At 38.1% G+C, this 26,906-nt stretch overlaps 1 protein-coding gene across 7 annotated transcripts in view; it reads left to right on the forward strand.

Annotated features, from left to right (window-relative positions):
* Nucleotides 1-19,910, forward strand: part of LOC143731315 (phosphatidylinositol-3,5-bisphosphate 3-phosphatase MTMR3) — a 33,606-nt gene extending 13,696 nt beyond the window's left edge. For 2 of the 7 annotated variants that reach the window (XM_077222159.1, XM_077222204.1), the window contains exons 10-21: nt 109-302; nt 894-1,028; nt 1,690-1,801; nt 2,480-2,675; nt 4,099-4,284; nt 5,305-5,475; nt 7,183-7,442; nt 8,012-8,708; nt 11,634-11,738; nt 14,397-14,482; nt 17,512-17,538; nt 17,877-18,250. In XM_077222159.1, the coding sequence (XP_077078274.1) occupies nt 109-302; nt 894-1,028; nt 1,690-1,801; nt 2,480-2,675; nt 4,099-4,284; nt 5,305-5,475; nt 7,183-7,442; nt 8,012-8,708; nt 11,634-11,738; nt 14,397-14,482; nt 17,512-17,538; nt 17,877-18,063 (2,356 nt within the window). In that variant the 3' untranslated portion in view covers nt 18,064-18,250. Of the gene's footprint in view, nt 1-108; nt 303-893; nt 1,029-1,689; nt 1,802-2,479; nt 2,676-4,098; nt 4,285-5,304; nt 5,476-7,182; nt 7,443-8,011; nt 8,709-11,633; nt 11,739-14,396; nt 14,483-17,511; nt 17,539-17,876; nt 18,740-19,446 lie in introns of those variants that run through there. The other 5 variants (XM_077222186.1, XR_013200739.1, XM_077222164.1 and 2 more) reach the window with 5 other exon arrangements.
* Nucleotides 19,911-26,906: the final 6,996 nt, after the last annotated feature.

The raw sequence follows: 26,906 nt of genomic DNA on the forward strand, positions 1-26,906 counted from the left end.
AATTGAATTAAAGATATATAGATAAAACGGGTGGTTTTAGCTCTGAAATCTGATTGGATGAGCCACACTCTGTTAAAGTACTCACCTTTATCTTAACCTTTGACCCAGACACCAGAGTTCGGGCGCTGTGATTGGTCGATGTGGGCAGCCAGAGGTCAGCTGGTGGGGTTGGAGAAATGCTGACGATGAGCGTTTGGTTCAAGCCATCGCTAAAGCCTGTGCGACGGATCCGGCCTTGAACGCGGCTCATGCTAACGGCTCATGCGTTCACCGTCGCGCTAAAGCTTCGCTCGGTGACTCCGGTGAGTGAGCGCGACTCCGGTCCGATTGCAAGTACTTCTACTTTTTGAATTTAAGTGCTGGAAAACCCTGGAAATCAGACATATTTATGAAAAGGTACTTTTCAAAAGACAATATATTGTATGTAAATTTAGTTTTTTTTTATATTGATAAAACAATCTTTTCACACAAAAATGTATGTTGCAGTCTGTCTGATATAGATATAGAGGCATTTCTTCACACGGCTATGAGTGTGATATTACTTATAAATATCCAAGTATATGATACAGCTTTTATTCTTCAGGTCAATCATATATTCAGGGAAATAAATGGGTTTGAATAAGGAAAGCGATATCTTTGTCATATTATCCTTTCAATGATTAAAGTTTCCAGTTATTGCATGTGCTGCACTTTATTATTTGTACCATTTTGTTTTATACGTTTATTTTTATTGATCTATTTACCTTTTTTAGAATTTAAAAGATAATAAAGATATTGTTTGTTATAAGTGAGATCTCAAATGAATTTCATTTTAGAAGATCTGTACGAACCCTTTGATTGTTTTTCCTGCTAAATCAACGCAGCTGCTCATTTACTTCCTGTTTTCACATCAGATTCTCACACGGCCAATGGGAACGTAGAGGCGGAGCCCAATGCCACGCCCCCTCAGAAGCTGTTAATAATGGACGCCCGTTCGTACGCGGCGGCGGTAGCCAATCGGGCGAAAGGAGGCGGGTGTGAGTGTCCAGGTAAAGCAGAGCAGATGCTAATAGCAGAAAACATGTTCTCGAAAATCAATACTTGAGTTCAGGAATTGGATACTTGTTATAAAAGTAAAATTATTCATTCCTTTGTGAGCATTTCAATATGACTTTAAACCATTAAAGTGTGAGAGACTCTGTGTTCGTGTGTATCAGTATATTGGATCCGTGCAGCTCTTAAAGTGACAGTAGCCTAATATTCCTGCTGCCGTCTCTATAATAACACTAACCAAACTACACAAGACAGAGAAAAATCTCTCGTTGTTCTTGACTGAATAACTTTTAAAACTATATTTGTAATGTATATTTTGCTAATTTTTAATTTTTTTAATTAATGAGTGTTTATTGTCTTTAACAATGCTTGACATCTATATTAGTTCGGCTAGTTGTTTTTCTATGGTATTTTTAAACCACAGGCAAATGTTTCTTGTGTAAGTGTTGATTTGTGTTTATGATATTCAGCTACAATAAAAAAATTTGCAATAAGACTAAATGTGAATGATATCTAAGTTTTTTTTTAAACCATATTGGAATCGAAATTAGGAAACGATCAAATTCAAACGATACCCAACCCTTATTCCTGATCTCTCGCTCAAACATCATCCTGTGTGTGTGTGTGTGTGTGTGTGTGTGTGTGTGTGTCCTGTAGAGTATTATCCCAGCTGTGAGGTGATGTTCATGGGCATGGCCAACATCCACTCCATCCGGAAGAGCTTCCAGTGTTTGCGGACTCTCTGCGCTCAAGTCTCGGATCCGGTCAAGTGAGTGTTCATGATGAGCCAGATAATGAGTAGATCTAGATAAAGATAATTTGAGATCTAGCTTAACTTTAGTGACAAAAAATAACCAGGGAAGAATGATTGTGATTTTATTACATTCAATGTAAACAGCGATTGATAATGGGTAGTGTATTTCTGGGAACAACGTCGCGTTGTTTTTGCTCTATTTCACCGACGAAAATATTTCCAAAGGGAAGCAACAGCAGCGCGGTGTTTAGTTACTGAATGATTCAGCGTTTTGAACGAATCTTTTGTATGAATGACTCAATGATTCACTAATTAAGACGGTCACTTGCCGCCACCTATTGGCGGTTTAGTTTCATGGCTTTTTTTTTATTTGTATATTCGAACATTTATTTAAAACATCAATCTCATTACATTATTTATTGCTGTTGTAATTTTGCAGTGCAAATTATTTAATTTGATGGGTAACAGCCCTATAGTGTCTTATTATTATAACTGAATTTATTGATCAAATGTAAGAATTTGACATGAAAAATGATGCATACATTTAAGAGGTAATAATTCTCTTTATAAAAATAAATAAAAATATTGCTTCAGAAAAAATATATTTACACCACCAAAAAATCCCCCCCCCTCCCGTGCATGGTACAGTACATACAATTTGCTGTGTGTGTGTGTGTGTTGTGCGTGTGTTAGCTGGCTGTCGGCGCTGGAGGGCACTAAATGGCTCCAGCATCTGTCTCTGCTGCTGAAAGCGTGTCTGCTGGTGGTGACCGCTGTGGACCGGGACCGCAGGCCTGTACTGGTGCACTGCTCCGACGGCTGGGACCGCACACCTCAGATCGTGGCTCTGTCCAAACTCCTGCTCGACCCCTTCTACAGGACCATCAAGGTCTACTGCACTTTATTTTATTATAGAAGAATTCTGCAAAAAATGCTTTTCTTACTTAGTATTTTTGTCTTGTTTCCAGTCCAAATATGTAAACATTCTTAAATCAAAATGCATTTACTAGATTAGTAAAATGACATACGATATTATGTCTTGTTTTTTTGGGAAATAAATCAAAATTAAGAGAGTTGTTGCTTATAAAAAGCTACATGATCTGCCAATGGGGTCAGAAAAATAATCTTGTTTCTGTTTGAATTAACATTATTTTTCTGACCCCATCGGCAGATAATTTTGCCTTTTTTTAAAGCAACAACTCTCTTAATTTTGATTTATTTCCCCAGATAACAAGACATAATATCTTATGCCATTTTACTCATCTAGTAAATGGATCTTGATTTAATAAATTTTCACACATTTGGACTGGAAACAAGACTAAAATACTAAGTAAGAAAAGCATTTTTTTTACAGTGAATAACATGCAACATTTGTAAAAGAGTGTTGTAAAATTTGAGTGCACATTCATGCGTAACCTGAGCGCATACTGGCGTTTAATATATCAGCTCTCTCTGCTTTTATGGACATATTAAAGGGAGGAATAGTTTTTTAGGGTTTAATTTTTGAAAACAGGGAGTTTGACTGGGTAATATAGCTAAGAAAGAGCCTTGTGCAACACCATGGGTTCGATTCCCAAGAAATGCATGAACTGATATAAATGTGTGTATATATATATATAGTATATCAGTCTGGCGAGTAAACTAACAAATTTACCAGTCAATGGCGATTGTATTGCCAAGGGGTGCGTAGAGGGATCCACCGATATAAAAATTCTGGCCGATACTGATATTTGGAAGTCGATAACCGATATATTGGCCGATAAATCTTAATCCAAGTTTTTATATAATTTTTAAGAGCCTGATTACAAAAACTAAAGTCCCACCAGTAAAATCCATGTCTCAATCACACAATTATAATGTTCTCATGATAATTTTATGTAGCCGATATGACAGATTTGCGCTGCACATGTTGCACTGAACTGTATTTTCCTTTTTTTTTTTAAGTGATTTCAATCATATTTCAAGCAATTCAAATCCATCATGTTGAACAGTGCGCATCTGAAGTGTCTCAGCTGAAGGAGATAATACATTATTTATCGGCTTTAATATATCAGACAAATTTTGTTATCGGGCCGATAACGATAACATTAAAAATGAACCGATATCAACCGATACCGATATAGTGGCGGATATATCGTGCATCCCTAATCCTAGTAGATTCAAAATGTCTAGTGCACCAAGTAAAATACATTTAATCATTTGCTTTATGCAGTATAACAATACATAGTAATAAAGAGCAACATTTATGAACAAATAAAAAAACTGTTGGGACTTTTTTGAATCGTTGCATCTGTGTGTGTTTGTCTGCGCAGGGTTTCCAGCTGCTGGTCGAGAGCGAGTGGTTGGATTACGGTCATAAGTTCGGCGAGCGCTGTGGTCACGGTGAGAACGCGTACGATGTGAACGAGCGCTGTCCGGTGTTCCTGCAGTGGCTCGACTGCGTTCATCAGCTCCAGAGACAGTTCCCATGCTCCTTTGAGTTCAACGAGGCCTTTCTGGTACTCACGGTCATTGCTTTGATCAGTGCTCGTTTAGAGTAACATGCATGCTTTTATACACTGCAAAAAATGCTTTTCTACTCAGTATTTTTGTCTTGTTTCCAGTCCAAATATCTAAAAATTCTCAAATCAAGATGCATTTACTAGATGAGTAAGACACCATAAGATATTATGTCTTGTTTTCTGGCGAAAGAAATCCAAATTAAAGGTGCAATGTGTAATATTTCTGAGGATCTATTGACAGAAATGCAATATAATATACATAACTATGTTTTCAGTGGTGTATAAAGACCTTACATAATGAAGCGTTATGTTTGTATTACCTTAGAATGAGCCGTTTCTCTCTATACACACCGCGGGTCTCCTTACATCCACGTTTCTACGGTGGCCCTGAACGGACAAACTCTTTCGTTACTATGTTGTTCTTTGTGCAAGGAAGCAAGCTTAGTTCAGTGAATAAAACACTGACACAATGATAAACAAGTAACAATAATATTTGCAATAACATATAGTTATACTGAATAATTAAGTAAACATAATTTCTTAATTTATCTTTGTAAAGAAACCTCATTGCTGAACTTCTATTCTCTGCTGTCTCAGACGATGACATCACCTCATGTCAGCCACCATAACTTCTGTTGGGTGCAATTCACAACCTCACCACTAGATGCCGCTAAAAATCACACACTGCACCTTGAAGTGAGTTTTTGCTTAAAACAAGCTAAATTATCTGCCAATGGGGTCAGAAAAATCATGTTAATTCAAACAGTAACAACATTATTTTTCTGACCCCGTTGGCACATCATTTTACTGGTTTTAGGTAAAAACTCACTTAATTTAGATTTCTTTTCCCAGAAAACTTAATTCTTAGAAAACTTAAGAAAACAGGACTTAATATTTGATGGTATCTTACTCATCTAGTAAATGCATTTCTATTTAAGAATTTTTAGATATTTGGACTGGAAACAATACAAAAATACTAAGTAAGATACTAAGATACTAAGTAGTTTGTGCCTTTAGGTGAAGTTAGCGCAGCACACGTACTCGTGTCTGTTCGGGACGTTCCTGTGCAACAGTGTGAAGGAGCGAGAGGATCAGTGTGTTCAGGAGAAGACGTGCTCGGTGTGGACTCTCCTGAGACCCGAGAACTCATCGTTCCTCAACATCCTCTACTCACCGCGCTCAGAGACCGTACGTCTGCCGCACACACACGGGCTATTACAGTTCACTACACACTTCAGCTATTTGAGATAAAATATTATAAAATAAATAAAATATAATATAAAATAAAATAAATAAAATATATAAAATATGAAAAAAAAAAAAAAAAAAAAATGAAATGCAATAAAATAAAATATAAAAAATAAAGTAAAATAAAATATAAAATAATTAACAGAATATAAAATAAAATAAAATGTAAAATAAATAACAGAATATAAAACAAAATAAATAAAAAATAAAAATAAAATATAAAGTAAAATAATCTAATAAAATAAAAATAAATCAAATATATAAATTTAAATATATATATATATATATTTTTTTTTTTTTTTTAAGTTTCTGTTCAAGACCAGTCGATTAATGAGAAATGAATGATTAATGCATCTTCAGACGTGAATATGCGTGAAGAAGAGCGTGCGGATCTGACTGTTACGCCTCTTCCGGTGTGTTTGAGGAACACGTGTTCGGCAGCGAGGTTAAATACCAGCACTTCTCCCCTTTTAGGCCCATTTCTACTTGGGCTGGAGAGGAAAAAGACCCCAGAAAAAGAGCAATGGAGAAGAACTGGGCAAATATATCACTACTGGGCTTCATCCACAGGTACGGATGTAACCCAGACAGTGAAAATGTGCATGGATAACGTATGCAACGTATGCATGGGTAAAAAAAATGTCAAAATACAGATGACAAACACAAAAAATGTTGTAAAATGATAAACCTCGCATTTCAAACTTATTTTATTTCAGCTAGTTGCCAACTCAACATTTCTCTTTTTCATTTAGTTTAAATGAATGTACTAAAATTACTAAAACTGAATATATATATATATATATGTGTGTGTATAATAAAAAATTGAAAATAAAATATCATGACATGCAGACAAAAATATATATATTGTGGCCACGAATTAATAATTAGTTCCCTTGTATTGATTTAGTAAAACAAGGAAACAAATTATTATAATCTGCACGCTTTTACTTAAAATGAGGGAATTAATTAGTAAAACATACTGATGTATTAGTTATTCTTAATTCGTGGCCACGATATACATATTTTTTCCCACCGTATTTTTAATACTTGGACAAATAAAATAAATCTTGTATGGGAGGGGTAAAACAACATTGATGATTTAAACAACAAATAATACAGATTTTGAGAAATACAAGAAGTTTTGTAAAATGATAAACCTCACATTTCAAACTTATTTTATTTCAGCTAGTTGCCAACGCAAAGTTTCTCATTTTCATTTATTTAAATGGATGTACTAAAATGACTAAAACTGAAATAAAATGAATAAATGTTATATAGACGTTTATAAAACACAGCTAATAAAAATGACAAACACATAAAAATTAATAACACTTTAAAATAAAACTAAATTCAAAAATATTAATAAACTGTAATATAGCACTGATATTAAAATATCGAGCAGCACAATTTATTTCAACAGTGATAATAATCATAAAAGTTTCTTGAGCATCAAATCATCATATTATAGTGATTTCTGAAGGATCATGTGACACTGAAGACTGGAGTAATGCTGCTGAAAATTCACAGGAATAAATTACACTTTACTATATATTCACATAGAAAACAGCTGATTTACATTACAAAAATATTTCACTATTTTTACTATTTTAGATCAAATAAACGCCTCACTAGTAATCTCTCTGTCAGGTTTTGCACCCAGTGTGTCACGTGAGGAATCTGATGCTATGGAGCGCCGTCTACCTGCCTAACTCCGCCCCCTCCACGCCTTCTGACGAGTCATGTGTGCCTAACTCCGCCCCCTCCACGCCTTCTGATGAGTCATGTGTGCCTAACTCCGCCCCCTCCACGCCGTCTGACGAGTCATGTGTGCCTAACTCCGCCCCCTCCACGCCGTCTGACGAGTCATGTGTGCCTAACTCCGCCCCCTCAGCCTCACCTGTGAGCAGGTAAATGACACATGACTAATGCGTTTCCTTGTCTGAACACATTTTCAGTAGAGATGCACGAAATATCAGCCACCATATCGCTATCAGCCGATATATGTTCATTTTTAATGTCATCGTTATCGGCCTGATAAAAAATTGATAAATAATGTATTATTTCCTTCAGCTGAGACACTTCAGATGCGCACTGTTCAACATGATGGATTTGAATTGCTTGAAATATGATTGAAATCACTACAAAAAATGAAAACACAGTTCAGTGCAACATGTGCAGCGCAAATCTGTGATATCGGCTACATAAAATTATCATGAGAACATTATAACTGTGTTTGGGACATGGATTTTAATGATGAGACTTTTATTTTGTAATCAGGCTCTCAAAAATTATATAAAAATTTGGATTTAGATTTATCGTCCAATATATCGGTTATAAAGAAATATAAAGAATTATCGGTATCGGCCAAAATTTTGATAACGGTGCATCCCTAATTTTAACCACTTTTCACTAATTTCTCCACTTAAACGTTCCTGTAGCTCAAACTGTAGAGAATTAAGCTAGTGTGTTTTCTTAGCAGGTTACCAAAAACTCGCTCGTACGACGATCTGCCCACTTCCTGTGAGGACTTGACCCCGACCCGCCGCAGCAGCGATCCCAGCAGGAACGAGAAGTGGCAGGACCGTCTGAGCGGGACGAAAGAACCGGACAGGAACCGTCCCGATCCGAGACTCAGCTTAAACACCAGCGACTCTGAAGCATTAAAGGGGGCGGAGCTTTCTGTGACTGACAGCCAAATGGAACAAGAAGTGAGAGAGGAGGATAACAGGAAGCTGGAAGTTGTAAATAACACGCCTGCCTTCGATATTCCAGATCATTTTGAGAGTGAGGACCAAATGTTTGGATCACCAGAAAAACACCCTCCTAAATCCCAGCATCCTCTTCCCTCTAACGAAAACAGTGAGACGCCATCAAACGGGTTAGATCTAAATAATCCGGCCCCCTTTACAATTACCCATGATCCTTCAGAATCTAGCAGCCAATCTTCCATGGAGAGTTCTTCCAGTCCGAACCACGCCCTCAAAGGCGTCTGCTCACCTTCTCAGCAGCATCCCCTTCATCCGCTTTCGGCCAATCAGGACGGGTTGAGTCTTCACAGCGACACCGTACAGGTGCGCCTGCGAGAGATGGAGGCGGGGCATCAGCTGCAGGTGGAGACGCTGAAGAAGCAGGTGCAGGAGCTCTGGAGCCGTCTGCACGTCAACGGGAAGCTGGTGAGGAACACACACACACACACACGCTACTCTATGCAATTCCTGTTATATTGAAACGCTTTAGTGATGGTAAATCTACGGTGGCCCGGTAGAGCACAACACAGCGAAATTTAAAAAGGAAATATAAGTTCACAACACGACGAAAACAAGCAACAACAAACAAAATCAATGAAATCAAGCAACACAACGAAATCAGGCCACGACACAACGAAATCAGGCCGACACAACGAAATCAGGCCATGACACATCAAAATCAAGCAATATCACATTGAAATAAAGCAACAACACATCGAAATCAAGCCACGACACAACGAAATCAAGCCACAACACGACAAAATCAGGCCACAACACGATAAAATCAAGCCATGAGAATGAAATTAAGTCACGACAAAATCAAGCAACATCAAATCGAAACCAAGCAACAACACAACGAAATCAAGCCACAACACATCGAAATCAAGCCAAAACGAAATCAAGCAACAACACGATAAAATCAAGCCATGAGAATGAAATTAAGTCACGACAAAATCAAGCAACAACACATCAAAATCAAGCAACAACACAACGAAATCAAGCCACATCAAAATAAAGCAACAACACGATGAAATTAAGCCACAACACAACAAAATCAAGCCACGACACAACGAAATCAAGCCACAACACAATGAAATCAAGCCACAACACGATAAAATCAAGCCATGACAATGAAATTAAGTCACGACAAAATCAAGCAACAACACATCAAAATCAAGCAACAACACATCGAAATCAAGCCACAACACATCGAAATCAAGCAACAACACATCGAAATCAAGCAACAACACAACGAAATCAAGCCACGACACAACGAAATCAAGCCACAACACAATGAAATCAAGCCACAACACGATAAAATCAAGCCATGACAATGAAATTAAGTCACGACAAAATCAAGCAACAACACATCAAAATCAAGCAACAACACATCGAAATCAAGCAACATCAAATCGAAATCAAGCAACAACACAACGAAATCAAGCCACAACGAAATCAAGCAACAACACAACAAAATAAAGCAACAACACGATGAAATTAAGCCACAACACATCAAAATCAAGCAACAGCACATCAAAATCAAGCAACAACACATCAAAATCAAGCAACAACACAACAAAATCAAGCCACAACGCAATGAAATCAAGCAACAACACATCAAAATCAAGCAACAACACAACGAAATCAAGCCACATCAAAATAAAGCAACAACACGATGAAATTAAGCCACAACACAACAAAATCAAGCAACAGCACATCAAAATCAAGCAACAACACATCAAAATCAAGCAACAACACAACGAAATCAGGCCACGTCACAATGAAATCAAGCCACGACACAACAAAATCAAGCTACAACACAACGAAATCAAGCCACAACACAATGAAATCAAGCAACAACACGACAAAATCAGGCCACAACACGATAAAATCAAGCCATGACAATGAAATTAAGTCACGACAAAATCAAGCAACAACACATCAAAATCAAGCAACAACACATCGAAATCAAGCAACATCAAATCGAAATCAAGCAACAACGAAATCAAGCAACAACACATCAAAATAAAGCAACAACACGATGAAATTAAGCCACAACACATCAAAATCAAGCAACAGCACATCAAAATCAAGCAACAACACATCAAAATCAAGCAACAACACAACAAAATCAAGCCACAACGCAATGAAATCAAGCAACAACACATCAAAATCAAGCAACAACACAACGAAATCAAGCCACATCAAAATAAAGCAACAACACGATGAAATTAAGCCACAACACAACAAAATCAAGCAACAGCACATCAAAATCAAGCAACAACACATCAAAATCAAGCAACAACACAACGAAATCAGGCCACGTCACAATGAAATCAAGCCACGACACAACAAAATCAAGCTACAACACAACGAAATCAAGCCACAACACAATGAAATCAAGCAACAACACGACAAAATCAGGCCACAACACGATAAAATCAAGCCATGAGAATGAAATTAAGTCACGACAAAATCAAGCAACATCAAATCGAAACCAAGCAACAACACAACGAAATCAAGCAACAACACAACGAAATCAAGCCAAAACGAAATCAAGCAACAACACGATAAAATCAAGCCATGAGAATGAAATTAAGTCACGACAAAATCAAGCAACAACACATCAAAATCAAGCAACAACACAACGAAATCAAGCCACATCAAAATAAAGCAACAACACGATGAAATTAAGCCACAACACAACAAAATCAAGCCACGACACAACGAAATCAAGCCACAACACATCGAAATCAAGCCACGACACAACGAAATCAAGCAACAACACAACGAAATCAAGCCACGACACAACGAAATCAAGCCACGACACAACGAAATCAAGCCACGACACAACGAAATCAAGCCACGACACAACGAAATCAAGCCACAACATGATGAAATCAAGCCACAACACAACGAAATCAAGCCACAACACAACGAAATCAAGCCACAACACAACGAAATCAAGCCACAACACAACGAAATCAAGCCACAACACAACGAAATCAAGCCATGACTGGGGCCGTTTGTTGGCATTTTTGTTGTTTACTTAAAGATTTAAAACCCAACCATTGATGTTTTACCAGTTTCAATAATAAGTGATATTGTTCATAATTAATTAATTTGTGTCAAGATTGCACAACACTGTAGTTATCGTTATTGTCGGTCATTACAATTATAATAGTTATAATTATAGTTAACATTGTGGTTATCACAGTTAATATTATAGTTATAATTGTCCGCTAGTCATGATTATAGTGACTACAGTTATAGTCTTTGGTGTAAACAAGCCGTTAATCTCATTAACGTTAGCAGCCGTAAACGTTACACTTCTCCTTCTCTGGGCCACAGACGTCTCTTCCGGACGGGGACAATAACCTGGAGTTGCAGCGCTGCGGCTCCACTGATCTCCTGTCCGAGTCCAGCTGGGAACAGATCGAACAACGAGAAGCAGAGGTGAGCGGATCAGGAAGAGAGGACGTCACACTGAAAAATATGCTGTTCTTACTCTCTTGTTTCCAGTCCAAATACCTACAAATTCTTAAATCAAGATTTAAAATGCCGTACGACATTATATCTTGCTTTCTGAGGAAAATCAAAATGAAGTGAGTTTTTGCTTAAAAGAAGCAAAATTATCTGCCAATAGGGTAGGATAAATAATCTTAAAGGGATAGTTCACCCAAAAATGTAAACTCTGTCAGTAATTACTCTCCCTCATGTTGTTCAACAACGTAAGACCTTCGTTCATCTTCAGAACACGAATTATGATATTTGTGATTAAATCTGAGAGCTGGATCACTCCTCCATAGGCTTCTACCTCCCGAAAAGTTATTAAAGACATCGTTAAAATAGTCCAAGTGACTACAGTGACTCAATCTTAAGTTTATCAAGCGACGAGAATACTTTTTGTGCGCAAAAAAACAAACAAAAATAACGACTTTATTTCAACTATTGATTTCCTTCTCTGTGGGCCTCGAGTCAGTTCACTAGTGTTACAGCGCAGCGCTTCTGTGTTGTACGTCACACGCATCACACACATGACCAGCGTCGGCCAATAGTGAGCCTGCGTGTGACGTAGCTCTACGCTATCACACTACGCTAACTCACTCGAGCCCACAGAGAAGCAAATTAATAGTTGAAATAAAGTCGTTATTTTTGTTTGTTTTAGCGCACAAAAAGTATTCTCGTCGCTTGATAAACTTAAGATTGAGCCACTGTAGTCACTTGGACTATTTTAACGATGTCTTTAATAACTTTTCGGGGAACAAGTGTCAATCCCTTAGAAGCCTATGGAGGAGTGATCCAGCTCTCAGATTTCAACAAAAATATCATAATTCGTGTTGCGAAGATGAACGAAGGTCTTACGGGGTTGAACAACATGAGAGTGAGTAGATTACTGACAGAGTTTACATTTTTGGGTGAACTATCCCTTTAATTCAAACGGAAAAAACATAATTTTTCTAACCTAATTGTGCTTGTTTTAAGCAAAAACTCTCTTAATTTTGATTTTCTTTACTCATAAAACAAGACATCTCTAATATTAAATGCTTCTTGATTTAAGAATTTTTAGATATTTGGACGAAACCAGACAAAAAGAAGAAAAAAAAGATTTTTTTTTTTTGCAGTGCACTGGAGTTCACAAATTACCTCCGTTTGTGTGATTTTCCTGCAGTATTTTCCATTATTAACAGCCAGTCGTTCAGTTCGATTCTGCTCACATTACTCTGACTGAATGAAACTGCGGTGGAAGAATATTTTCAGCTGTGTGAGATCAGAGTAAACGCATTCATACTGTAATCGGGTGCAGTGTGTGGATGTGAGCTCAAGACCCTCGTATACTTCTAACTAAATCAGGAAAGAACAGCTGTGACGTCATTCTGAACAAAATCAGGCCAAAACAGAGTTAGTTTGAACTGGCAAACGCCTTTGAACTCCCATTGGTCAGTGGTGATGATGTAATAGGTGGGTGTGGCTCTGAAGCTCCGCCTTCTTTGAGGAGTGAATCTTCTCAGGTTAATTTCTTCTTTAGCTAAAACTGAACCTGTAATTCTAATCGAAAGCAACACCAACAGTTCTTCATGTTTAATACTGTAAAGCTTCTGTTGTATAAAGTGCTGTATGAATTAACGTGACAATCTTTGCAACATTTCCACATCTCTATGATCAGATGCTTTCTCAACTGCCGTTTTCTCACCGCTGGCATCGTTTATTTTAATGAGAGAAATTTACATATTCATCTAAATGTGGGCGGCGTCAGGATGTTCATTAACAGTATAATCGACAACAGTATTTCAAAAACCCCTTTTTACCCATAAGCGAGTATTTTGAGTATATTACCCAGACAGCAACAATGTGTCGGCCCAGATCAGGTTGATGTGTGTTGCAGTGTTGTGTGTAACTCATTACAAATAACTTGAGTTATGTAATCAGATTACTTTTTCAAGTAACTAGTAAAGTAACGCATTACTTTTAAAATTTACAACAAAATATCTGAGTTACTTTTTCAAATAATTAACGCAAGTTACTTTGTTTTCCCATTTATTGACTGACAGCTCTCCTGTCCTCATGTTGAGACAAATCAGAAGTGCAGAGGTGTGTGTGTGTGTGTGTGTGTGAACACGATGGTTATTGTAGTTCTAGACTCTAAAACTCACTTGCACAAAAAACAATTCAATATTCCTCAAAATGAATAAAATGCAGAATCAGAGTACCATGCAAACCTCCAATAACTAAATATGTTAATACACACATTTTTATGCATTTAATCTCAATTTATCGACCAAAGTCCTTGCTTTTGACCTTCGATGATTCAGTTAAAGCATAAGCAAAAGCACTATAGATTTTTTAGTTTTTATTGGTAAAGTCTTTTTTCTCCTGCATCTTCTTCTTCTGTTATCCAGGAAAGGTTTGTTTGAGCGGTGCCCTCTACTGTACACGTTTTTTGTTATTAAAAAACAAGCTCAGCCCAGGTGAAAAAAAAGTATAGCCAAAGTAACAATGCATTACTATTCTTAAAAAAAAAAGGAACTAAGCAACGCAATATTGTAATGCATTACATGGTCCCCAACACTGGTGTGTTGACTTGTGTGTGTGTGTGTGTGTGTGTGTGTCCAGGTGACGCAGTGGTACTCTGATCACCCGTCGTCCCGTTGCTATGGTTGCGAGAGGACGTTCTGGCTGGCGAGGAAGCATCACTGCAGGTGAGACCCGGAAACACTCGGGAAATACAGGAATATTCCACGTTCATCAATGCGCAGCGTTAAAACACTCACTAGTACAGCCACAACACACACACACTGCAAACAATGATATTCTTACTCAAGTGTTTTTTGTCTTGTTTCCAGTCCAAATATCTAAAAATTCTTAAATCAAGATGCATTTATTAGATGAATAAAATGCCACATGATATTAAGTCTTGTTTTTTGGGGGGGAAAAAATCGTAAAAACAAGCAAAATTATCTGGCGACAGGGTCAGAAAAATTATGTTGTTTCCGTTTTCCCCCCAGAAAACAAGACATAATATCGTATGTGTGTGTGTAATAAGCAGAGTTTGTGTTTGTATAATAAGCAGAGTGTGTGTGTGTGTGTGTGTGTGTAATAAGCCTCAATCACCCCATCAAGGTCTGTCAGAAATCTTGGAGTAATCTTTGATGACCAGCTGACCTTCACAGACCACATTACAAAGATAGCTCGATCATGCAGGTTTGCACTGCACAACATCAGGAAGATCAGGCCTTTCCTAACTGAGCATGCAACACAAACTTCTCGTCCAGGCCCTGGTTATTTCTAGGCTTGATTACTGCAATGCTTCTAGCTGGACTTCCATCATCTGCAGCCCGCCTTGTCTTCAACGAGCCCAAAAGGTCCCACGTCACTCCGCTGTTCATCTCCCTGCATTGGCTACCACTCGCTGCTCGAATCAAGTTCAAGGCGCTGACACTTGCTTACAGATTGTCCACAGACTCAGCTCCCTCCTACTTTCACTCGCTCCTACGGGTCTACATCCCTACCAGAAGCCTACGATCGGCCAAGGAGCGACGGCTCGTGGTGCCTTCACAGCGAGCCACAAAATCACTGTCCAGAACATTCTCATTCACGGTTCCATGCTGGTGGAATGACCTACCCACCCTCGTCCGTATTGCAGAATCCCTGACAGCATTTAAAAGCCAACTGAAAACTCATCTCTTCCGTGAGCACTTAACATAGGGAAAAAAAATAATATTTTTCTTGAAATCTTCGCTTGTCTGGTTTATGCTACTCTGAGCAATATTTGAACTTTGTATTCTGAGCACTTCTTGCGTTGTTTTTGCCTCTCCATGATGACTCGCTGGTTTAATCCTCAAATGTAAGTCGCTTTGGATATAAGCGTCGTCTAAATCAGGGGTTCCCAAACTTTTCCATTCCAGGACCCACCTAGACAAGAATAATCTATCTCAAGACCCACCAAAATAATTTTAAAGCATGAATGTGGGGTGGGGGGCATTAGATCTCTTTAGTTTTTTCCTTGTGACATATGAAAGACTTTATGAAAGACATATAAGTTTAATTGCAATACAAACTTATGGTACATTATCAAAAAAGTTTAGAATTAAAATAGCAGCCTAATGGCTGATGAAATAAAGTGAAGAATACTGAGTAGTTCTTGTCTGGTGCCTCAACTAATTTACCCAGACATGGAAGAACAAATTTAAAGAAATTAAAGATTAAGTAACATTAATCTTAACCAAATGTTTGATATAACAACAAATCATTTAAATTTTCTAAATTATTTTATTTGACAGTAGGCCCATGACCTAGAATTTCAATACTAATATTTATGCTACAAGTGTTGTTAAACTCATCACGTTGTTCAGCGCAGAAAACACTTTCGTCCTCGTGTGTGTACATGTGAAATACGTTTTACATAAATATTTTCCTTATGTGTTGGTAGGTAGCAAAATGCATACGAGGGAGTGCAAACAACGCACTCTTACGAAGACCATATCTCTAAAAGATAACAGCGCTGTGTTGAACAGACGAAAGATTTAGGGCCTGTTCACATATCGCGTCTTTTGCGCGCTCAAGTTCATTATTTCAAATGTAGGCGCGCGGTATGCACACTCATAATGGAAGGGACGCGGTTGCGGTGCCACGCGCTCGTTTTTTCCAAGCGCGTCCGCGCCGCATCGAGATAAAAACATCTCAACTTTTCAGAATGCCGCAAGCATTTTCCTTGCTGTAACAGAGAGCGCAGCTGATGGTTGCGCTTAGCAACGATAGACCCCTCCGGAGCGGAAAACCGCCCTAACTCTTTGGAAAAAGGAGAATGCGGCGCACCTAGCGTTTTCTACGCGTTTTTAGTCGCTACATGTGAACAGGCCCTAATGCGTTTTCCAAAAGCATCGTATGCCTAAGTAGATCGTAAAACCATTGCCACGAATGGTCTCTACAATCAACTTAGCTCACGATGAGGAAAACGGGGGGATTGGAAAGGAAAACGGGGCTCACGATTGGGGAAAACGTAGCCCAGACCCGAATCAGCCTTTCGTGACATTTGAATTCTCCGGTGCAATGCGATCTCATGCAGAATGCAGAGCAGTGATTGGAGTAAACGATGTGTGTGTGTGTGTGTGTGTCATTCATGAAACATAAATTTTGCTGCAGCCAATAGTGACTGCGTGACCCACCTCTTCCCAATCTGCGACCCACAAATGGGTCTCGACCCACAGTTTGAAAACCCCTGGTCTAAATGACTAAATGTAAGCAGAGTTTGTGTGTGTGTAATAAGCAGAGTGTGTGTGTGTGTGTGTGTGTGTGTGTAATAAGCAGAGTGTAGTGTGTTGTGGACCCGCCTATAGGCTCATATTACTAACGCGCTCTTTAAATAAAATAAAATATTGCGCCATTAACTTTCGAGCAGGTTCAGTCGGTCAATCTCTCAGTGTATTTCAGTTCCTCACAATAGCAGCGCTCCAACAATGCTCCTGAACACACACTCGTTCTCACACCAGCAGCACATGGGCCACAGATGAGCGCAAATGCATTTGCTATTTAAACAACGTGATGCAGGATGTGAAAATGAAAACTGCGTTGGGCTGAAACTAGTAGAACACACTTGCGTCGCGCCTGGTGTATGATGGGGACCATAACGTTTCCTGTTGTTAGCTGAAAGCGGTGTGTTGTGAGTTTGAGTGTCGTCTGACCCGTGTCTCTCTCTCTCTCTGTCTCTCTCTCTCTCGTTCCGCTGCAGTGGCAGAGAGCCGGTTGATGAGGCCTGGTGAGACTTTCCTTCTCTTCTTCTGTCTTTCCCTTCTCACACACACACACACACACACACACACACACCTGCGTCACTTTTTCACATCGTCCTCTTCTGTAGCGTCTGAAAACAAACCACCAGCAGCAGCTCAAGCTTGTGCTCACACTAGAGCTTTTACAGCAAATATACACACCAGTGACCCAAAGTCACGTCCATTTCGTATTAATTTACCAGTATGAAAATTACTACACTACCAGTCAAAGGTTTTAGATCAGTAAGATTTTTTATGTTTTTAAAAGAAGTCTCTTCTGCTCACCAAGTGTTAATTCCTCACTCTCTCTCTCCCTTCGCTGCAGGAACTGTGGGAATGTGTTCTGCACGAGCTGCTGTGACCAGAAGGTGGCGCTAGCGAGTCAACAGCTCCGCGAGCCGAACCGTGTGTGTCAGGCGTGTTACGGACACCTCCGGCCCTCATCCGTTCCTCCTGTGCTCCCTCCGGCAGACCTGGAGCTGGAGAACCCCATCACTGCCAGCTCCAACTGAGCCGGATCCCAGCCGCATCTCAGCCGGATCACACGGAGGACTGGAGAATCCCATGACTGTCAGCTCCAACTGAGCCAGATCCCAGCCGGATCACATGGAGGACTGGAGAACCCCATCACTGCCAGCTCCAACTGAGCCGGATCCCAGCCGGATCACACGGAGGACTGGAGAACCCCATCACTTCCAGCTCCAACCGAGCCGGATCCCAGCCGCATCCGAGCCGGATCACACGGAGGACTGGAGAACCCCATCACTTCCAGCTCCGAGCCGGATCCCAGCCGGAACACCGGCTCAACGACAGCGCTGAAGGGATTGGGATCGGGAGCTCATCATTTACTCACTCTCATGTGCTTCTGTATGACAGTGCACATCTAAAGAATGACATGACGTGACTTTCTTCTGTGGATCACAATATAGAGACTGAATTCACCAAAACATTCGTAAGGAAGAAGTTGATCAAGGGGATGGAAATGCGTAGCGCCAAACATTCGTCCGCAACTGATGTAATAACTTCTTGTGGTGCGTAGAATCAAAAGGATCCGGAAAAAGATCCGCACACGAATATTGGCCTAAAAAGCTCACAGGATTTTATTGTCTAGAGGCCACAATCAAAGTGAAAAAGTGCGCAAAACGTTTCCGGGTTCAAGCCTTCATCAGTGCCAAGCATACACCTACGGTAACTTACACACTTATTACCGTAATCCATGTAACATACTGAAATCGGATTTTTTCATATAAAAATATTTACATTTAAAAAAAAAAAATATATATATATATATTAGGTATTTCTAACTAAAAAAGCAAAAAAGAACTTCGTGAGTATATCGGGTTCTTGAATCACGTTGAGTCTCGTGTGCAGTTCACTTAATGGCCACCGGTGTCACTAATAACACGGGTTCCTGAATTCTACATGCAGCTCCTTTAATGTAAATTAATGTTTAATCAAAATAAAAATCACGAGTGCGATTATCAAATCAAATGCTGCATTTTAATTTATTCAGTCAAGTCATGCATAATCATGACCAGTCTGTGTTTACATTATAAACAATGGTGTCACTTCAGAGAACTTGAAGGATTTGCACATTGCTAGGAATATATTAATAGTAATATGCATCATATTGTCACTAGTGTTATATGGTAATGCTTGATATTACAAGTCGAAGGCTATATGAACTTATTCTGAAGTTATGAAATTCTTCTTAAATTTTGACTTAATCTTAAAAAATAATAACATTCCTCTTTATGTTTTGTGAATCCACCCTGATCTCATTTTGATTATTTTTAGGATCATGCTTAAAAAAAAACATACTTCATACATATAGTGCACTATGATAGACGAATAGAACATGTATGCAAATGAGATCTGAAACTTACGTCCTTTAGTTGCAGACGTTCTTCAGGTTTCAGCATCATGAGGCTGAGGAAATGATGACACAACTTTAATATCCCTGAACTATTCCTGTAGGACACACGGATTCTGACTCCTGGACAATCATGATTCGGTCCGAGATCTCAAACCGAGAGACGCTGGAGGAGTTTTGCACACTTGAAACTTTGTATGTATATTATGTCACATGTACAGCCAATGCAATGAAAGCTTGACGGACTAAATGGAGTTTCACGAATTTGAGCAATACGCACAGGATCGGGACGATAATAGAAAAGATCCTTGTGTGACGACCATCTCAAACGTGTCTGCTGTCGCTTTGCCCTGATGAAATCCCCCACAATGCAATGCTGCAGTCTTTCCTCTCTATGTTGAACAGGGTTTGTACGAGAGCTGCTGCCACTGTCGCTTATGGAGTCTGTGTGAATGAAATTAAAACACAACACACTGCCAACCTGAACACGTGTCCGTCTGACTCGCTGATACCAGAGTGAGTTTCATTGATGATCATGATAAAAACAACAACAAAAACAGGTTTTTGCTCTGAACTTTTTAACTTTTCTGAGTTAATGAACCTGTAGTCCTGGTTGAAAATGCGCAATCTGAATTCTACACAGAATTTTACTACTAACCCTAAAGCTTGACATGAAATAATGACCCGAGAAATCTTTTTAAATTTTTTTTTTTATGTAACAGTTTATTGAACCTTTAGATGAAAAAGAAGAGAAGAAAAGTTTTTACAATGAAAATGAGAATATGAAGGACGAAACAGCTCAATTTTTATAATTTTACAAAACAAAAATATGGAATTTAGGGCAGATGCTGATATTTATATGATGTAAATGTAATGTAAATCAATGAGATCTTTATAACAGTAAAGCAGATTCTTGCATGAAAAATATCTGCATATAAATATCTGCTAGTAATGTGTATTAGTTTTATGATCAAAGCTCTATAGTTTTAAAACATATAATGCAACACAATGATGATTGAGAGATGAACTAATAAACCTTCCTCAAAAGCCTGATGATCATATTTGATACTCATGATTTTTATAATAAATGAGTTATGGATAATCAAGTAAAGTGAAGTTATGGGGATGAAATTAGTAATTCAAGCCATTCAACATCTACAGCATGATTGAAGGTCTTTTTTTAAACATTTAATAAGCTTAACATAAAACAATCTTCACATAAACCCATTATAATAAATGCTTGTAATAAGTTTCTGTCTTCTTCACTTTTGCCCATTCATTTTTACAAGATAAACATTTGGTATCAATATTTTAATGTGAGGATTGATCCTCTTGATACAACATCAGTGTCATTATTAATGTTACTGACATTTCAATTATTGCATGAGAGTATAATTATGAGTTTAAAAGATTTTTTTGTGTTTGCGTTGAGACAGTCAAAAAAATAAAAAATCCGCCCTCAGATATTTTAAATAAAAAAATTACAATATATAACCATTTAAAGTAAATTGTTACACCTTTTGCATTCTGCAAGTGTACTGTGGCTTTACACATGAAATTATGCTGTTTTTTCCTATTAGTTGAATTTCTATTACTTTCAACACACAATAATCCTGAAATTAAAATAAAATGGCAAAGAAAAGTAACATCTTAATGTGTTTGTAGAGCAAAAGTTCATCGAAGGTTTGGAAAAGTGTCCAGTATCACTTTACTGCCACAAACTATTATTATTATTATTATAAACTGATGAACAGTTGCAGCATGAAAAGGAGTTTATCATCATTTTTCCATATGAAAGTAAAGGTTTATGGAAGTAAAATGAATATATTTAGTTTGATGTTGTTTTGTTAGAAAAAGACAATGTAGATTTCATAAATTTAGACTGTTTTAAGTCGATGGAGTTCACACTGGTAATTCTCATATATAATCATATACATTTAAACTTCTAATAAAATTACTCATAAATACAAATATATGACAAGTTTTAGAAGGAAAAATCTGTTTTATAAGCTTATGTAGCTTTTTTTTTTTTTACTGTGTTTTTATTGAACATTTTTCAAGCTTTCAACATTTAGAAAGACAGGAGGGAAGGGAAAGAAAAGAAAAAAGAAGCAAACAATTCAGTTCTGGAGCAAGTATAGTTTTACATATAATCATTGATTGTTTAAATTGCAGTACTCAATCCATTTCTTCCAATATTTTAGAAATAAGTCCCTTTTAAGTCTCAAAATAAAGGTCATTTCTTCCATATTAAATATTTCTTTAACAATTTCTATCCATTCTCCAAGTAAGGGGGTGTCCGGCTTATAACGATTGCTACACTTAATATATTAACAAGATATATATCTCCTCTCAACACTGAGTGTGTGTTATTTCCTAGATATAATGTATTGAAATTTCTTGGTATTTTATAACCTAAAATCTTTTGGATCTCCATCAAAACCATGTTCCAGAAAGGTAATATTTTTGGGCAACTCCAGAATACATGAAGATGATCAACATCAGTATGCCCACATATCCTCCAGCATAATTGTGGTGTAGATAATTGTTCACTTTTAATTTTGGGGATAATGAAATAACGCACTAAACTTTTCCATGCAAACTCTTTCCATCTCTGAGAATAGGTAATCGTATGTTGTGTCTTGCAAGGAAAATACCATTCTTCATTTGGAATTTCTTCCTCTAATTCTCTTTCCCATTTCTGCTTAATATAGCTAGATGTGTTTTTTCTATTCTCCATCATGGCCCGATAGAGAGAAGAGATTATTCTGGGATTATTCTTTGTATAGGAATCAACTATCAACTCTACCAGTGTATTCGGCTCCGTACTACCCATTTTTTTAAACTCCCTTTCAAAATAGTCCCGTATTTGTAAATACCGATAAAAATCATTTTTTCCAAACCATAATTTTCTTTTAATGGGGACATATCATGCTTTTAAATCATTCCTTTTTACATATAAATCCTACATTTGTGGTCTATATAAAGCAGAACTTTAATGCTTGGGTCTGAATTCCTCATTATTATAGCTCCACAGGCCCCTTTTCTGATGTGCGTCTGAGAGCAACTCGTTTTGGTGCGGTCTCTTTAAATGCAAATGAGACACTTCATACCCCGCCCCCTCTCCAGGTTGCAGAGGTGAAAATCGTTTCAACTCCACCCCGTTCGGCCATTTTTGTAGTTTGATAGCAGAGATACGATTATATGGCGGCACAGAAACTTTTTATTCACACGTTATTAACAAAATGTCAACAACGGAAGACTTGTCCATCAAGCCTTACATGTCGAGCCAGAGCCGGACCCGGAGCGAGATGAAAATGAAGACGACGAACCTGCAGAACAACGTCTTCATATGGATGTATCGCTATGGTATGTTTCTGTATTTACAGTAAGTAACTTCTCCATCCATAATACTGCATGTTTTACAACGACTATTTAACACTCACCAAACAAAATATAAGTTTTATTATAAACAATTAAAGAAAAGCACGTTGTTATTGCACGTAAAAACGTTATTTACAGCTTACCGAAGTGCTCTGTTCGTCTCCAAAGATAGAAGGAATTAACCCCTCAATCAGACGAAGTCTATCGGCAAGTCCTTCTTTATACTGGCGGAGGTTGCTGAAGTAGTTATCCTTGAAGTGCTTCGTTCGTGCACACAAAAATTACTTTAACCACAGATGTGGGTACATTTTCCATGAAAAATAAAACTCAACCAGGCACTTCGAAGAGATTCTGCTGGGAGACGGTGTAATGAAGTGTGTGGGTTACTACATAAAACAACCGAACATTTTGACTTACCCTCTCGTAATTTCTGCATCCTTGAGCTTGTACAAATAAATCGCAGCGAGAAATTAAAATGGCGGATTGCTCGAAGTGTTGGGCCAGGTAGTCGATGTCCTTATTTGGCACTTCCGCAGCAAATACTGTGACGTAATTGTTCAAAAAACGTCATAGAGAATAGAAAAATCGGAACAGGTTGTAAAATATGACCAAAACAGAATATAAAGATATCAATGAAGCACCTGAAGAGACATATTTCAACTTTTCTGTACTTATAAACACTCCAAATATACAACAAAATGCATTTACGGGCTAAAAAAGGGGATTTAGCATGATATGTCATAATGTCCCCTTTAATTCAGCAAAACTTTTACATTTTCCACGTGTAACAAAGGTGCACAAAGCAGTCAAACCTTTAGTTACCCATCTCCTGAATCCTACATCAAGGTGCCCTGGTTTAAAATTTTGATCAAATGCCACCCATCTTAATAATTTTATCTGATTTTTTAGGTTATACTGCTCAACTAATGTAAACCATACCTCCAGTGTAGTGACTGATATTTGATCTAGATTCTTTTTTGATGCCAACAATTTTTCTTTATCACCTAAAAGGGACTGTATAGGTAAACTCTGGTTTGCAAGCTCTATATCTTTCCATTTCGATATGTAGCTAGGGTTACACAGACATATACATGGTCTAATTTGTGCCGCGTAAAAATATTCCAGTAGATTTGGTAGGGCTAGTCCACCTTTGTCTTTTGCTAGCTGTAACGTTGTGTATCTTATTCGAGGTTTTTTCCCCTCCCAGATAAATCTTGAAATCATCCTGTCCCAAGCCCTGAACTGAGTCTTAGGAATCATTACTGGTAAAGCTGGGAAAAGATACAACAATCTCGGGACAACATTCATTTTCACGACCTCTATTCGCGAGCTGAATTCCATAGGTAGAGTCGACCATCTCTCAATGTCTCTTTGGATGTCCTTATTAATAATATTATAATTATTACAATAGAGTTCTGAATATTCTTTTGTTAGAATTACCCCCAAGTACTTGATGTGCTTTGCATCCCCATTTTAGGTTATATTTTTGTCTAATTAGTTGTGATGGGGAATAATTAAATGATGGAACCTGAGTTTTTGAGACATTTAATTTATATCCAGATAGTTTCCCATAATCTTCCAGTATGTTCATAAGTAATGGGAGAGCAGTTTCAGGCTCCTTAAGATAAATAATGACATCATCAGCAAACAACCCAATTACATGATGGCCATCTCCAATTCTTATCCCACCCAATTCCTCACTTTGCCTTACTGCTTGTGCCAAAGGCTCAATATAAAGAGCAAAAAGAGTGGGGCTCAAACAGCAGCCCTGTCTTGTACCCCTACTTAGATTGAAAGTGGCTGACAAATGACCATTAACTTTGATTCTGGCTGTTGGTTCTGAATAAATTGTTCTAATACACTGTACTGAATTTTCATTAAATCCAAATCTTTCAAGCACCTGGTACAGAAAGGCCCAATCGACACTATCAAATGCCTTTTCTGCGCCAAGACTCAGAATAACGGCACATTCATGGTTCTCTTTAATATTCTCGATAACATGTAATGTTCTCCTAAAGTTATCATGTGTTTGCCGGCTCTTAATAAAACCGGTTTGATCCTCATCAATTAGATCAGGTAAAAAAGTTTCAAACCTTTTACAGATAATCGAGGTAAATAGTTTATAGTCCACATTCAAAATAGAGATTGGTCTATACGAATCACAATGTTCTTTATTTTTACCTTCTTTCGGGATTATTGTTATGATAGCCTCCCTCCATGATGGGGGGAGTCTCCCTTCTTTGAGGGTCTGATTAAATGATCTCAGTAAGATTGGTTTCAATTCTTCCCTAAACATCTTGTACCGTTCAGATGGGAAGCCGTCACTTCCTGGGGATTTATTGTTCTTTAGCCTACTTATCGCTCTCTCTACTTCTTCCATTGTGATTGGTGCAGTGGAAAATGTGTTCTGTGTTGAACCAATCGTGGGTAGATCTAGAGTGTTTAGAAATGTTTTCATTCTTCCTATATTTGCAGCTGGGGGTAGGGAATATAATGATTTGAAGTAATTCTCAAAAATAATTTCAATCTTTTCTGGTTCATATACTAACTGTTTTGTCGTAGGATCCTGAATTTTATAGACTGTGTTTAATGCCTGTTGTTTCTTTAATCGACGAGCTAACATCTTTGTGCTTTTAGGACCAGATTCATAATAAGACTGATTAACGTATCTCAACTTTTTCTCCATCTCACTTTTCAAAATGCCATTTATCTGTCCCCTTATTTGAGCATCTTTGAGTCCCGATTACTCTTATGTTTATGCTCCAAAACTCGCAATTCTTTGACTAGGTTATCATATGTTGCTAATTTAGCTTTTTTGAAAGCAGCAGTCATGGCAATCACCTCCCCCCTTGTAACTGCCTTAGCAGCATCCCATACAATAATGGGGTTAAAGCTATAGTATACGATGTTAAAAATCGTTCGAGAAAGCCTGAGACGTTAGGGAAGTTTTAAAAACTTCATCCCGCCCCTCCACACACACACACACACATCTCCCCTCTGTGCTACCTGATCCCTCCCACCGGGAAACGACCTGAACAACGTCACTCAGTCAAGCTGTGATCATCGGTAGTAAACATCGGACACACATCATATATAAAATTGCCTTTAGACACTTGAACTTAGTTGCTTCATCAACAATTCAATGTCACGTTTGAGTTCACGTCAACGCAAGATTAGCAACAAATGAAATATTCTAATCTCCCCACCACCATTAGTATAATACTACTAGTATTGCTAAGGTTTTCAGTAATTGTTATTGCAGCACACAGCGCATCTTGCTCAAATTTCGATGGGCTCGAACAGAAACCCACTAGGCCTACTGAAATATATTCAAGGACTTCAAGAAATATAATTACTTTGACCCGTGATAGGCGATGCTAAACGGCTAACATTCCAATGCCGACCGGCAGCAAGAGCAAGTTGTCAAACTGATAAAAAGCTATTTATGTAACACGTCACACCATAAGAGTATAAATAAATGTTTACCTGCTGAACAAAAAGTCAGCCGTGTCAGCGTCGGTCTTCAGTGCCAGATCTTCCTGAAGCTTCCTCCAACGGTCAATGGTGGACCCTATATTTATCCTACTCAAAGTTCGGCGTTCTTCACTTTTTTTTATTTTTTTTATCTGTGCTCGTTCCTCTAATGACTTTTTCTTTCGTCCTAACTTTACTGTAGGGGCAAGCAGGGGACGCTTGCTGCTGTCTTTTTTTTTTTTATCCATTGCTGATATGCTACTTAGCTAGCTACCATAGACTGTCATCTGCTTACGCGCGCAATTTCATGTCGCAGGAGGGGGGCGGGTGCGGGTGCGGAGGAGACGCGAGCGCCAGGCGGAGTTTCAAGTGGAGCTGGTAATTAGATGAGAGCAGTTGACCAATGTAAGCTCTCCGGCCGGACAGCTTACATTGGTCAACTTCTCTGAGGCTGTACAGCCAATAGAGTGAATGGATTTTTTTCATTCTTTTTTCTATTCATATTGTTAGGATTGTACTATATAACCATAACCAGCATCTAAACGAGGATATTAATAATGAACAATCTTTGAAATCGTATACCATAGCTTTAACTTCCCCTGTATCATTCCCCTCTATATATAG

Source organism: Siphateles boraxobius, unplaced genomic scaffold, assembly GCF_051911475.1.
Source record: "Siphateles boraxobius isolate OS27281-9 unplaced genomic scaffold, OSU_SipBor_1 120, whole genome shotgun sequence".
NCBI lineage: Eukaryota > Metazoa > Chordata > Actinopteri > Cypriniformes > Leuciscidae > Siphateles > Siphateles boraxobius.